The sequence below is a fragment of the Choloepus didactylus genome, chromosome X (assembly GCF_015220235.1).
Source record: "Choloepus didactylus isolate mChoDid1 chromosome X, mChoDid1.pri, whole genome shotgun sequence".
Classification (NCBI taxonomy): Eukaryota; Metazoa; Chordata; class Mammalia; order Pilosa; family Megalonychidae; genus Choloepus; species Choloepus didactylus.
Window position 1 is genome coordinate 57,612,343 of NC_051334.1, and position 15,455 is coordinate 57,627,797.

The following is a 15,455-nucleotide window of genomic DNA, read 5'->3' on the forward strand; positions in this document are numbered from 1 at the left end:
AATTTCAAATGGAGTCAAGAGATCACTCTGGAGGGCATTCTTATGCACTATATAGATATTCCTTTTTAGTTTTAGTGTTTTGGAATAGCTAGAAGGAAATACCTGAAACTGTCAAACAGCAACCTAGTAGCCTTGATTCTTGAAGATGATTGCATTAACTATGTAGCTTACATGGTGTGTTTGTGTGATTGTGAAAACCTTGTGGCTCACACTCCCTTTGTTCAGTGTATGGACAGATGAGCAGAAAAATGGGGACAAAGACTAAATGAAAAATAGGGTGGGAATGGGAAATGGAGTGTTTTGGGTGTTCTTTTTTACTTTTACTTTTATTTATTTATTTTGGAGTAAAGAAAATGTTCAAAAGTTGATTCTGGTGATGAATGCACAACTATATGTGTGCTGTGAATAGCTGATTGTACACTGTGGATGACTGTAGGGTATGTGAATATATCTCAATAAAATTGTATTAAAAAAAGCAAATAAAAAAGATCCTTCCCTCTCCTACTTCAGAACTCCTCCTCCCTTGTCTCTCTGCCTACATTTTCCTGTCTCCACCTGTTTTCCCTGCATGGCCTCCTTAGCCTCAGATCTTGCTCCTTCCAGATGGCTGAATGAACCTTCTTACAGTTCAGCTTGGGTCATGTCACTTAACTGCATAGGAACTGTCCATGACTCCCCGTTGCCCAAGGGAAAATAGGGGAACTTCTCAGCCAGGCTTCTGCAACCCCTCACGACCTCACCCCTACTGAACTCTCTGACTCACCCTGGCTTAGTTTGGTCCCCCTCGCCCTATGTTTCTAAGCCCTGCTCCAAGCCTGATAGGTTCTGGGCTAGGGGATGCTGAAAACCCCATCCCTGCTCCCAAGGTAGGGCTCCCCACTTCCTGGATACCACAGACCTTCCTACTGCCCCATCCATCTCCATCCAGCTAAGTCCTGCATTGTTTTTTTTTTTTTTCAGCCTATTTATCATGGTTGATAGTCTACTACATTCTCTCTTTCTCATGCACATACACACCCACCCACACATGACAATATCCTCCACCAGCACTGCCCCCTCCATCACTGAGCTTACCAGAGCTCCCAAAGCCCATTAGAGCATAGGCCACAAAGCCCCTCTTCCACACTGTGCCAGTTTGAATGTATTATGTCCACCAAAACACCATTATCTTTGATGCAATCTCATGTAGGGCAGACAAATTATTGTTGATTAGACTAATTTTTTGAGTGTTTCCATGAGGATGCGACCCACCCAAATGTAGGTGATAACTCTGATTAGATAATTTCCATGGAGGCGTGGCCCTGCCCATTCAGCGTGGGCCTTGATTAGTTCACTAGAGCACTATATAAGCTCAGACAGAAGGAGCAAGCTTGCTACAGCCAAGAGGGACACTTTGAAGAACACACAGGAGCTGAGAGAGGAGCTGCAGATGAGAGAGTTTGAAGATGGCTGTTGAAAGCAGACTTTTGCTCCGGAGAAGCTAAGAGAGGACAAACGCCCCAAGAGCAACTGAGAGTGACATTATGGAGGAGCTGCAGCTTACAGAGACATTTTGGAGAACACAACCCAGGAGTAAGCAGACGCCTAGAGAGGCACGTCGTGGGAGAAAGCCATTTTGAAACCAGAACTCTAGAACAGACGCCGGCCACGTGCCTTCCCAGCTAACAGAGGTTTTCCAGATGCTGTTGGCCATCCTCCAGTGAAGGTACCCAATTGATTGTTGATGCCTTCCCTTGGACACTTTATGGCCTTAAGACTGTAACTGTGTAACCAAATAAACCCCCTTTATAAAAGCCAATCCATTTCTGGTACTTTGCAAAAAGGCAGCATTAGCAAACCGGAACACCCACCAAATAGTCATACCACCAAACCTTATAACCCTTTGTGAAAATGTACCCAGCCACACACCAACTATGCACAGACCTAGAGAGAATCAAAAAGCTGTTCACACATCCACATGCAATTCTTTCTGCACAATGTACACACACACACACACACAACCGCCACTCAGACATCTCCTGTCAGTGATGGGAAGCATACCCCAAGCATCCCTTTTGTGCCTAGGTGCTGCCTCAGCTTAGCTGTATGGGTATGGGTGTGTGCACCACCCCCCCTCCACCTACTTCAGGACCTCAGTAGGCAGGAAGGGCAATCTTGACCCTTACCCTCAGGGAGCTCCCAATCTCAAAGACAAAAGACTCTCATTCAGGAAAAGCTAAGCGGTAGCTCAGGAAGTGCAAAGGGGTCAGTTTGTCAGGACCAGGGAAGCTCAGTGGAAGGAGAGGTCGGGGATAAGGTTGCCAGATAAAATACAGGATGCCCAGTTAAATTTGAATTTCAGAAAACGAACACTTTTTTTCAGTGTAAGTATGTCTCATGCATACTTATACTAAAAACTTATACTAAAAAAGTGTTTGCTATATATCTGAAATTCAAATTTAACTGGGCACCCTGTATTCTCTTTTGCTAAGTCTGACAGCCCTAGTTGTCCTTTTGGAGAGAGTGAGGCAGAGCCAGGTGTCCAAGGCAGCATCTGGCAGATATTTTTCCACTTAAGCCTCAGGCAGGCTATGAGTTCTACCCAATTTGTCCTACAATGGGCACCTGAATACTTGTGACAGTGACATTATTTCAGGGATAACCTTGACTCTGGTCTTTTTTTTAATTAAAAACAAATTATAATTTAAAAATTCTGGTACTTGACAATTCCAGACAAGGGTGTTGTGACCAGAACCACCAACAGGACTGCATAGATTAAGGTGTTGCAGCATCTTTATTAAGAACAGCTGGTTTAGGAGTCACACAGACCCCAGTTTAAAGACCAACACCATTTACTAAATGTGTGACCTTGTACATCTGAGCTTCAGTCTCCTTGCTGGAAAAAAAGGATAATAATAGCAGCTCCCTGGTTTGGGGGCATCTATGAGACATCGCAGGTAAAGAGCTTAGCATAGTGCTCCCTCTCCCCCAACAGAGAGCGATAAGGATTAAACTTGAAAACCAACGGAATAGCACACCAACAGAGACAAAAAACTACACAAACAGATACATAAACCCACAGGCTGCAGGCCACAACCCAACACAAAGCTATTGATACACTGAGAAACCCAAGCAAAGCCAACAGAGGTGGGCATAGAATCCAGCCCCACTCACCGTGACAGCACTGCAGATCAGGGTGGGATTCCTATTACAGGCAGCATGATAATGAAAAAGACAATGGCACCCCATCCCCCGATATGCAATTCAAATTACAAACCACACAAATCTGTAAAGTAAGTGTCACAGAGTTTTGAATTTCCCCATGACAATGTAATGTAATCTAAAATCATTCCAAAAATTGTTTCTGTTTGCTGCATGCCCCTGCTTGACAGATGCCCTGAGCACATGCTTCTGGCCTTACAGGAGCCCTGGTGGGTCATTTGGAGGTTCCTTCCCTGAGGTAGACTGATCTTCTGAATATAAGGACTCTGCAGAAAAATGGAAGCACCTTCTGTAGAGTGCAGGCACTTTTGGAAAGTGGGAGCCATCCTGGCCAGTAAGGAGCCTTCTAAAGAATGTTCCTTCCTGCAAAATGGAGGAGCTTTCTGTAAAATGGAGGTCTCTTTAATAAAAAAAGAAAGCCTCTTCTGTAATGTGAAGAAGTTTCTGCAAAATGGAGGAGCCTTCTCCAAAGTGGAGGGCCATTCTGTAAAGCATTCTGTAAAGTAAGGAGAGTCCTATAAAGTTAAGAACCATCTGTAAAAATGGATGACCAGTCTGTAAATGGAGGACTCTTTGACAAAATAGAGGACCCTTCTGTAAAATGGAAGGACTCTTTTCTGTAAAGAAAGGCCCCTTCTTTAAAGTGTGGATCCTTCTGGAAAGTAAGGACATCTCTGTAAAATGGGATGGTATAAGGCAATAGAGAATGGTGAGGAGTGGGGTGAACTGGAGAGTACGTGCCTCACCTAAAGCAGGGGCAGCAGCTATTCTCCTCCATCCAATTGTCACTTGCCATAATGAGCCCTATATTGCCAGATCTTCCAGTATTTCAAGAGAATCCAGAAATCCAGAATTTTATGTGAAATCCCCTAATTTTAAAGGCAGTGAGCAAACCAAATGAAACATTTCTGTGAGTCAAATTCAACTTGTGGGTCACCACTTTGTAATATCTGAGTTGGATGGATGGTCCTTAAGGCCCCTTCCACCTCTGCTGTTTACCTCTTGTCCTGTTTGACACGCTCTGGCCCTTGGGCCTTGGAGGTCCCCTTCACGACCCCCAGAAGGGTCAAAGTTTCCTCTGGGTTGGGACAGGCTCATGCAATTCTTGTCAAGAATTCCCTGAATTGGAATCTGCCTTTTGTTCTGCCTGGCCCAGTTCAAGTTCTACCCTGTGTAGGACACCTGGAGAAGAAAGCAGGGGATTGCAAGAACTTTCAGAATTCTCTGGAACTCAAAGTATTCACTTTCTTGTGGAGGATATAATGCTGCGTATTCAACAGTTTGGTGAACACCTACTCTTGGTCAGGCATTGTACTGATGCTTTCCTGTATGGCATTCTCCTAACAACCGTGTGATCCAGGGGAAATGTCCTGCAGGCAAGGGAAGAAAAACTGGGCAAAAGTGTGGATACTGGGGGGTAAAGAATGAGTGTGAAGGACCGAGAGTCTTGTGATTTGCAGGAGGCACAGAAAGACGCCAAAAAATGCAGTAAAACACCACCGCTACCATCACCAAGACACAGATCCAAGGGGGACTCACAGAGAAAAACCCAGTGACAGAGGCACAGAAACAGGCACATATACACACATAAGATCTACAGAGACTCATACAGAAACATCTAGAAACCCCCACAGGCTTAGACTGAGCCAAGGTGACACAATAAAGGACTCGTGTGAAAAATGCAGGAATACACATACAGATCCTAAGATACACACAGACATACATGGATATACATAGACATACACATACATGAAACATACACAGATATACAGAAACAAGAATACCACACACAGAAACAGACCCAGACTAAAGACAGCCAGGCAGACAGGCACATGTGCACATGCACACAAAACAAACCATATAGCCATATGAGAGCACAGCCAGCCCATCCCTCTTCCAGTTGTTTGATTACTGTGAGGGTCTGGCCACCTCCTCCCTGTGTTTCTGGACCTCAGCTCCACCTCGGGGAGGGGCTGGGGACTTCAGAGGACAGGAAGGGAAGGGAGTGGAGCTGCAGCTGGGAGCACTGGAGGCAGTAATTACCCGGTGCTGGGGCTGCCACGCTGGCTAGGATTTCCCTCCCTGTGAAGACACGGGAGGCAAAGCCAGTAGGGGAGATGGCTCCTCTGACCCCTGCCACAACCCCAATGACCCCAACGCCCACCCATATCCCCTCCACGCCACCAGAGGTCTGGTCAAATCTGACAGTTGGAGACAGAAATTATGAAAGAAGAAGACAGCTGACAGAGAAAGACACTGGGGCAAAGACAAGGTGGGAGAAAACAGGAAAACTACAGAGACCCAGAGAAACGGACAGATATAAAGGGAGACAGAAAAAGGAAGTGCGGGGGGGGGGGGGGAGTCAGAAGGGAGACAGAGACAAAAAGACCCATATAAGGGATGGGAGTCAGTGAGGGATTCAGGCCCAGAGAGGCAAAGGGGCAGGGACAAAAGGGGGGCAGGCCATTGCCATTTGTTGAACGTGGCTATGATGTGCCATGCCGAGTGCTGTGGGCATTACCTCGGGCATTTACTCCTTACAACGTCTTTAGGAAGTGAGAATTCTAATCCCATTTTACAGATGGAAAAACAAAGGCACAGAGAGGTGAAGTGACTTGTCCAAGGTGGCAGAGCTGGGTCTGTGGGGTTCTCATCACTGCCTGACTCTGCCAGAGACAGGGGGCCCAGAGATCCCTGAAGGAATTTTCCAGGGAGAGAAGCAGTCAGTGAGACCGGAAGACTTCAGTCCCTAAGAGATGCACGGTGAAAGAGATCCACCCCTCCACCAAAGCCCCGGGGTAGGGGAGGGGACCGCTTCTATACCTGGAATGCATTAGGCAGGGAGGCCCGGTCTAGGGGAGTCGGTAGGAAGCTGGAGGGGAGAAGGGAAGGTGAAGGCAAAGGTGGCAGTGTGGGTGTCAGTGGCGATGGCACAGGCCTAGCAGCCACGGGTCAGGCCAGAAAGGCTTCTATGCCAGTTGCAACTCCCTGGGGCCAGCCCAGTCTGGCCTTTCCCTGCTTTTTGCAGGCACCTTTCCTCGCTGACTTAACCCTTTCCCTGCAGGGGCCGCAGGGAAGCGTCATGGAGGGCTAAAGCCCTGAGCACCCAGAAGGGCCTTCTAGTCCTTCCCTGAGCCTCAGCCAAGCATCTGTGCTCCTCCCTCTCCTGCCCTTACTCTGGGTTCCAGACAGGCACATCTGACGCCTATTGGGCACTGCCTCCTATGCGTCCTGTCCCCAGGCTCCTCAGACTCACTGCATCCTAAATCACATTCCTACCCCACCCCCCAATCTGCCGCTCTTCCTGCCTTCTCCAACCCAAGGAATGGCACCTTCAGCCCACCCACAGTTGCCCAAGCCAGAAACTGCGAGTTCTCCATAACTTTTCCCTCTCCTTCAACCCACACATCCAACCAGGTCCCAAGTCCTGTGCATGCAACTTCTTAGTATCTCTAGAATCCGTAATACTTTTTTCCTCCCACTCCAGCCTCCTGATTTCCCTTCCATCCTCAGGGCCCTCTACAAGGCATTCTCCACACTACAGCAAGCTTTTGGAAAACACAGTACCCTTCGTCCTTTCAGCCCTGTCAAGGGCTTCCCTTACCTTCAGGGTAAACTCCAAACTCCTGAGCAAGGGGACAGCGCTGGCCTAGCTCGTGAGCATTTCCCTGCCCCCACCCTCTAGCCACAATGGACTCTTGTCTGTTCCTTGAAAGTGCTCTCTACCGCCTGGGGCTTTGGCACATGCTCTTCCCATGGTCTGAACCACTTTTGTGCTTCTCCTTACCTCTGGACTCCTATTTATTCTCAGGTCTCAACTCAAGAGTCCTCTTTTTCCTGCCCCCTTCCCCCAAATGCTCGTGTAGCATCTGTACTTGGAATTACTTGTAATGTGTATCTTTTCTGCTAGATATGAGCTCCATGAGGACAGAGATTGGGCCTTTTTTTTGCCCACCCAGCACCAAGTGCAGAGCCTAGCACATAACAGGCATTCAATACACATATCGTAAATAAAGAAATGCCCTCCTTCCTCCCCTCTTTCACTTCCCCTTACCCTCTCTCAGACATTCATTGACACCCTATTATATGCTGGACAAATGCGATGACCAGATCCACGACATAACAGATGGCGAAACTAAGGCCCTGAGAAGGGAAGAGAGGCCTAGAGGTACAGTGAACTAGTGGCAGACCAGCAGTACAGAGGCTCCTTCAGCTACTGCTCTGCAACCTTGTCTCCAGCCTCATCTGTTTTGAGGCACCTTTGGAGGTGTGATGCCTTCCAGGTCCAAGGAACTGGACATTCAAGTCCTGGGAGGCTGGACTCACTGCTCCTAGGGGCAGTGATGCTCTCCAGATGAGGGAACTTAACTCTACAGGGCCAGCCAATGGCAGCTGTGCTTTCTGCCCTCATTCCAGACAGGTCCTAGCCCCACCCAGCCAGCGTCTGGCCAGCTCCACATCTGCCTAAGACATTTAGCTAACTGGCCCCCAGAAAGCGATGGCTTGCATCTGTCTGGGGCACTGTTAGCTGCCGCTCACCTTTGAGGAAGTAGGCAGCTCCAGCTGGGCCCTCTCCCAGGGACACAGGCGCCTAAAACGGCAGAGGAGCAGGAGTGCCAACCATCTGCAACTTGGAAACTTCAATTCTTTCAATCCTGTCTGTGGAAGTCCTTTTCCCAGCTACCCAGGGTCTTTACATTTTGTTGTGTTTGTTTGGAAGGCCCCAGTTGACTAGGAACTAAATCTGGGTCTTTTCCCAGACACTCCCCCTGGAATCTCAAACTACTGCTTTCCAAAAAACCCCAGCAGACCCCCTCCCCACTATTCTGCCCTGCCTGGAGCCCTTTCTTCTCCCTTTTCTGAGCAACCCTTCCCCTCTAGCCTCTCACTATCTCTCTGAGCCTCTCAGAATGTCCTGGACAGGGAGAACAGCAAGAAGGGAGACACGGGAATGTACTTTGCCGATGTCTGATTTGCTTTTTGGGAGTTTTCCCGCAGTTCTTTGCAATAGTCAGCTACCCCTGAGTGTATATGAAATGGGTCTCAGCTTTAGGCAAATATGCTTTCAAAAACTGCTCCCGCAAAAAAGAATATTTCTAAGGTGAGGTTTGGGCAGGTAATGAATGATCCACCAAGTGTGACTCTGCTGACCTCACTATCTATGTCTTCAAGGACCCCACCATCTATGTTTTCAAGGATCTCACTATTATACATATCTTCTGGCCCCCAGAACCATCTACACTCTCCCCACGAGCCACTGTGTGGTCTATGGTATGTGTTGGTGGTGAGAACTTCCAAACATCTCTGGCCAAAACCTCTCTTCTGAGATTCTGAATCATACTTCCAAATGCCTGCTGGCCAGTTCCACCTGGATGCCCTCCCAGGCCTCTCAAACTCAACATGTCTCATACACAACATGTCTTCTTCCCAAACCTGCTCCTATTCCTATATGTAGATGACTCCACCACCATCTACCAGGTCACTCTAGTTGGTTTCAGAAGACAACCGGACTCATCCCAAACTTTTCCCTCTTTCTTGGACTCTACATCTAAGTTGCCACAAAGACTTGACCATATTAGCACCTAAAGATCTCTCAGATCTCACCCTCTCCATCTGCCACCATCCAAACCCAAAATACCATCCCCTCTTGCTGGCATGACTGCAATGACCACCTGCTTGTCTCCCTGCTTCCATTCTTGCACCCGTCCTATCCATTCTCCACATGCAGTCATGGGGGTCTTTCAAACACCCACATCTGAGCACAACATTCCACTGCTTAATAAACCCTTCAATGGTTTTTTGCCCTCAGTTTAAAGTCCTTTTGCCAACCTTATCTCTCCACTCCTCCCAACACCAGCCCCAGTCCCTAGGATGCCCCATGTCTCAGTGCCTTTGCTTCCACAAAAATCCCCACCTGGACTGCTCTCCACGTTACCCTCTGGTTCTTACAAACCTTACTTGACACCCCTATAGAGCCTTTCCTTCTGGCCAGGCCCTGTACTTGGTTCTCTCTGCCTAGAGCCCCAGAACTGTAACTGCTTTCCAATTTTGACTGCCAAAGGGCAGCCATTCATGGGAGCTAGGAATAAAGAATAAACTGAGGCAGCCAGTGTTTGTGTGTATGTGGGAAGCGGCTGACTTTTGCCTAAACCAAGTACCTCCCTTGGGATTAGGAGTGAGGGAGGGAGGCCCACATGGGGCCCTGGGGAGAGGGCCTCAGATGGGAGGCAGATGACTTCTCTTGGTTGTAGCTAATGCTGACTTACTGGAAGACCATGAGTAAAAAATCACTATCTCTCTGAGCCTCTACTACCCCAACAGGAAAATGGCCTTGACCAGTGATTTCCACACTAGGCTGCACATCAGAATCACCTGGGGAGCTTTTGAAAATAGATTCCTGGGTTCCAGTTCCAACCCTAAGGTTCTGGAGCTCTGAAGTAGTCTGGGAATCACATTTATTTTTTTAAGATTAACAGGGGATTCTGATGCTCACCAGTTTGGGAAACTCAAAACTAGATGGTGTCTAGGGGCCTTTCCAGCTCCAGTTCTAACTCTTAGAGTCTCTGAAGATGTCCCCATGCTCCATATCAGAAGGAGTCAGCCCCTCTTGCTGCCCACCCTCAAGTGACTCAGTTCCCCCTACCACCAGGAAAAAGCTCTAACTTCAGACACAACTCCTTCTCCTGAGCTAGGGTCAGGCCGCAAGGTCTTGCCCACCCAACATCTGGAAGGACATTCTAGGCCTCACCCCTGAGGAATAAGTTAGGGTCCTCACCAAATCCCTATGAGCAAACCTACACCTGGAAACCCCTCTCCAACTCTCAAAGCCCTCTCTGGCATCTCACTGGGTTATGCATGTAAGGATGATGATTCAACAAAGGTTTCAGCAGTCTGAGAGAGGAAGTCAGCAGGCACACGGAAATCTTAATATGTGGACTAAAATGTTTCAACCCTTTAATTGAAGCTCAGGAAACTCTCTCTCTCTCTTACACACACTCACCCCACAACCACCAACCCTGCCCTTTTCGGGCCAATTATAGGCGAGTCCCGTGGAGAGAGAAGCAAGTCACTTGTGCCTACCCTTGGGCCGACTGGGCAGTGGGGGAGGCGGGCCTCACACCCCATGCTGCTGTGAATCACATGGCCCAACGCCTGCCCTGTCAGGGCCTGAGTAATTCCTGTCTCCTCTTCAGAAGGTTTTTCTCTTTTCTTATTTTTTATTTTAATTTTTTTTTTAGCTCCCAGTTGCTGAGGGTTTAGACTGTGCTGCAGGCTTTGTAAACAATATCTTACGGACTTCTTGGACCATGCTGCAGACTTTCCAACCAATATCTCATAGACTCCTTATGGCATTCTCTAGATGAGGAAATTGAAGTTCAGAGAAGGGAAGTCACTCATCTGAGGTCACACAGTGAGTCAGTTAGGAATGGCAGGATGGGAGGTCAGGTCTGTCCCTGACAAACCTCACTCCCAGTTCTCACCTTGGATTAGAAAAAAAGATACTCACCATGCATGTAATGACAGAGACAGGGGCTTCATTGTGAAAAAGGATCCTGGGGATTTTGTGTTACCTTTTCGGGGAGGAGGGGAGTGGTTTAGGAAGGGTTTTGTGATTTGTAATTTGGAAGGATTGGTGGGAGTGAGAATGAACATGCAGAAATACCACCATGTATTGATCAGAGAGGCCAGAGACCAGGAGTCTAGACACTGCCCAGATAGTGACTCCCAGACCACGACTACCTGGAGGACAGGAATTCAGTTCTCCTCTTAAACAGTAGTTACTGAGGGTCTACTGTATTCTCCCTTAGTATCTGTTCAGGCATTCATTCAACAAGGATTTATTGAGCACCTACAGAGTGCTGGGCAATGTGCTAGTTGCTGGGGATACCAAGGTGACCAAAACAGATACAATCCCCTTGCCCTCGTGGAGCTCACATTCTAGTGGGGGAAGACAGGCAATAAACAAGCAATCACATTCAATGAGATAATTTCAGTCTTTACTAAGTGCAAGGATGGAAACACGCTAGCAGCTGCAATGGAGACTCACATGTGGCCCTACCTTAAGTGGTCAGGGAAGGTCTCTTGGAGGAGTTGACATTTGAGCTGAGACCTGAAAGATGAGGAGCAAGCCAGGTGGAGGGCTGGGGAAAGAGCTGCCAGGCAGAAGGAAAAGCAAATGCAAAGGCCCTGAGGTGGGACTGCTTGTGGTATGTTTTGGGATTAGAAAGAAGGTGCTGCAGTTAAGCAAGTGAGTAGCCCACTCATTTACCATCAGTGTCTGTGAAGGGGAGTTGGGAAAGACAGCAGGAGCAATATGCAAGGCAGAGTGTTAAAGGTCTGCTATCATCTGGTTATCTTCAGCCCATACCACAGGAGCTCCCTGTAAACTCCTAGAGGTTCCATGACTATCCCAAGTTTGCAACAGCAGCAAGGGGTGTAACTTGCCTATGCTTTATGCTTCACTCCTGCTACGTGGTGCTGGGCCACAGTCCCCAAAACCTGTAGAGCCTGGGGTATGAGTCCTGGGTGGCCCACAGAGGCTGAACAACCCATTCAGTATTGTCCAGTAGAAGGGAGAGCAGACATGTACTGCTCTTCCTCCCCAGCTCCTGGGCTCAGGCCCACATGAGAATGTCCCCAGATGGGGGAGGCCCTGCTGGACTCCTCACTAGACTCGGTGCAGTGCAAAGGCCTCCTCAGGCAGTTTTCTGTGGCTCCAGCCCAACTAAAGCTGCTCCACCTCTGCAAGCCCAAGTTCAAGCATCCTGATTTCTCCTCATCAACAACCCCTGCAGCTCTCCAGCTCTGCTATATCTTAGCCTCTGCCCTCTGACTTTTCTGCTGCCGTCCTACCCACCAGCCCCACCAGCCTTCCCCTCCATCCTGACCCCCAAGGCCTACCACTTCCACTTTTCTCTCCCATCAATAGGTCAACTCCCTCCCTCCCTTGTCCTCCTGCCATACACACCTGGCAAAACCCCAACCTTGGATCAATCCACCATCCCCCCCTTTTTTTTTCCATTCATACTCCAGGGCTACTGAATACTACAGGAGAAAATCATATAAACAGAAAGGTTGGCATTTCTTTCATGCTCACCAACCTCAGTTTGGGGGAGTGGAAAGACCATAGACTTTGGATTAAAAAATCTTGGCTCCATACTAGCTGTGTGACCCTAAGCAAGTTACTTAACATCTCTTAGCCTCAGTTTTCTCACCTACAAAAGGAGGCTAATGATACTTACCTCACAGCCGTGAGGATTAAATGAGAAACCATGTAAAGCACCCAACCCAGTGCTTGGCACAATGTAGGCACTTGGGAAATGGGAGACTCCTCCTTTTCTTCAGTTCCCCCAACCAAATCCCCGTTGCTGCCTTGCAATCCTGCCCCTATTCTTCGAGTGTTCCCTCGCCCATTAACCTCAGCAGACAGATGAGAAGGGAATCAGAGGCGTTGCGGGGCACAGGGGACAGAGAGAGGAAACAGGGACAGAGATTGAAAGGACGGGATGGAAGGCCTAGGAGAGGGGGTGGGGGTTGGAGGGACCCGAAAAGCCAGGATGAGTGGGCCAGAGACCAGGAACCCGCTCCCAATACCAGGCCCGTGGCCCAGGCTCCCACGCTCTCTTGATCACTCACCAGGCCGGGGCTGTGAGCCCTCCAGGTGGTAGGAGAAGCGCAGGGCCCGGTGGTGCTGTGGGCTGGGGCCGCAGGGCAAGACCCGGGGGCCTGGTGCTGCGCTTGGACTGGCGTCCGAGGGCCAGGCAAGCTGGGGATCCAGGGGGCCGCTGAGACCCGAGGCTGAGCCCCTGGGCACCGGCAGTCCGGACTCCGAGGCTCCAATGTCCGAGTCGGCACAGGCCGGTGGAACAGCGCCGGGGGATTTCGCAGCCGGGTGTTCGGGCTCTGAAGGCCGGGCGCCCCCCGGGGCTCGGTGGCCATGCATGGTCCGGGCCTGGGCGCGGGGCCCGGGCTCCCCGCTTGGCTCCAGCTCCTGGGGCGGAGGCGCGGGCGGAGAAGGCCCAGCGCCCGGCAGAGCAGCGGCCTCAGGCTCGGGGGGCGGGGCTGTGGGCTCAGCCCCACTGCGGAGCTTCAAGCCCCCGGCCCGGACCCGGGCCGGCAGCCGAGGCAGTAACGGCAGCAGCCGTGGGTACCGCTGCCGCCGTACCAGGCATCGCCAGCCTGGGCCCCGCGCGGGGAGTAGGCTCGGCGGGACCGGGAGCCCGCTGGGGAGTTCAGTCTATAAGGCAGCGGCTAGAAGAGGGTCGGGGTCTGCGACCGGCGGCGAGCCACTTCCGTGGCCCGGGGGCAAGCGGTCGGTCGGCTCTGAGTGCGGAGTCTTCTTTCTCCCGGAATGGGAATCCGGGAGAGGCTGGTCAGAAAGGGTTCTTCCTCCCGCCGCAGCGGAGGCTGGGGGGCGGAGGGGAGGGGAGGGGAGGGGAGGGGAGGGAAGGGGAGGGAAGAGGGGGCGGCGGCGGCCGGGGGCGCGCTTGTGTGCCGCGCGCGTGGTCTGCGGGGCTTGCCCTCAGCCAGTTCCCCTGGACGATGCTCCAGCCGCGGGGACAGGGAAACGGCCTGGGCCCAGCTCCACCGTCCTCTCCAGCCTTAGCCTGGGTCTCCGCGGCGGCGAGCGGGAGGGAACCCAGGGAAGGGGGTGGGGAGGCGGGAGCCGTAGCTGAGGCAGCCGAAGCCACAGCCGAAGCCACAGCGGCGCTGGGACCCAGTTACCGGGGCTCCGCCCCCTCGCCCGGGATTTGAGCTTCGCCACGCCCACTCACTCGGATCTTCCTCACCTCTCGCTGCGATCCTGCCCCCAAGGCCATCCTTCTCTTCCTTAAAAATTACCCCTCAGCCTGCTGCCTTCATCCTGCCCTGATCCCTCACAGGCAATGTCTCCTGACTCCCTCCCCCAAAATCTGCCCTTCTGTACCATTTCAGGTCTTCTTCCCTCCGCACCCCCTTCAATCTCTTTCCCAGAAACCTTTCCACACGTTCCAGAGCTTTACTGGGGCTTGGATGCTCTTCACTCTGCTCAGACCACACTCCATGATCCTTTCCTTCACCACTCTCTTAACAATAGCCTCAGTTCCCTGGTTTGTCCCATCCACTTGGCAACATCCCAACCTTGGATCAGTCCAACTGTCCACCTTTCAATGCCTTTGCCCAGGCAGTTTAACACTGCTGGAAAAAATTATTCAACCTCACAGACTGGTGCCACTACAAACTCATGGTCCCCAGCTTCTACTAGGCCCTCAGTGCTGACCACAACCCTATTACATGTCTCTAGTTCTCTCTCTCCCACTCTCCACAGCAACCATTTCAAACCTTCTCCCCTCTCCTCAAACTTTCAACTTCTCCAACTGCCCTCTCAACTCTTAGCAAATGACCCCACCTCCTACTTCACAGAGTAAAGAGAAGCCAACAAAAAGGAAGCTCTTAACTCCTTGGTGCCAAACTTACAGAACTCATAACTTGCTCCTTCCTGTCAGCATGTAAACATGCTTAGGTCTCTTCCATCTAAAAGCAAATAATTACCAAATATTCTCCCTTCCCAACCACCTCCCCTTCTCACTTCTCCTTTCTATAGACAAACTTGAAAGAGTTGCCTACAATTGCTGTCATTTTCCCACCTCCCATTTACCCCTCAACTCACTCCCATCTGCCCCCACTGCTTGCCTTAATATGTTGCTCCTCAAGATCCTCCATGGCCTCTGTGTCATTAAATCCAATAGAATCTTTTCAGACTTTATCTTACTTAACTTCTTGGTAGCATTCGGCACTTGATCACTCCCTCCTCCTTAAACTACTTCCATGACACTGCACTCTCCTTATTTTCCTCCTACTTCCCTGGTGATTCCTTTTTACTTTCCAGGCTCCTTTTTGTCCATCCCTTAAATATTGGTGCTCTTTAGGGCTTTGGTCTGAGCTCTTTTGTTTTCTCCCTCTACATTCTTTTCTTAGATTATCTCATTCACTCTCATGGCTTCAATCATCATTTCATTGCTGATGACTCCCAAATTGATACCTCAAGTCCAGATATTTCTCCTGACCCATGCATTCAATGGGATACTAGACAGCTCTACCCGAATATCCCACAGATACCTCAACCCTCAGCTTCTCTCCAACTCAACTCATTGTCCCCCAACCTGTTTGTCCTTCTTTGTACCTTACCTTAGTGAATGACCCTAGTCAAAGCAGAAACCTGAGTTACACCCCTGACTCTTCTCTCTCCTCCACCTCCCATGCAATCACCAATT

At 50.2% G+C, this 15,455-nt stretch overlaps 1 protein-coding gene across 2 annotated transcripts in view; it reads right to left on the minus strand.

Moving 5' to 3' along the window:
• The window catches only part of FGD1 (FYVE, RhoGEF and PH domain containing 1), a 38,484-nt gene extending 24,704 nt beyond the window's left edge, over positions 1-13,780 (minus strand). Inside the window, exon 1 of one of the 2 annotated variants that reach the window (XM_037821724.1) lies at positions 12,838-13,780. In XM_037821724.1, coding sequence (XP_037677652.1) covers positions 12,838-13,144 — 307 coding nt within the window. In that variant the 5' untranslated portion in view covers positions 13,145-13,780. The remainder of the gene's footprint in view (positions 1-12,837) is intronic. The other variant, XM_037821723.1, reaches the window with a different exon arrangement.
• Between the last annotated feature and the right edge of the window lie 1,675 nt (positions 13,781-15,455).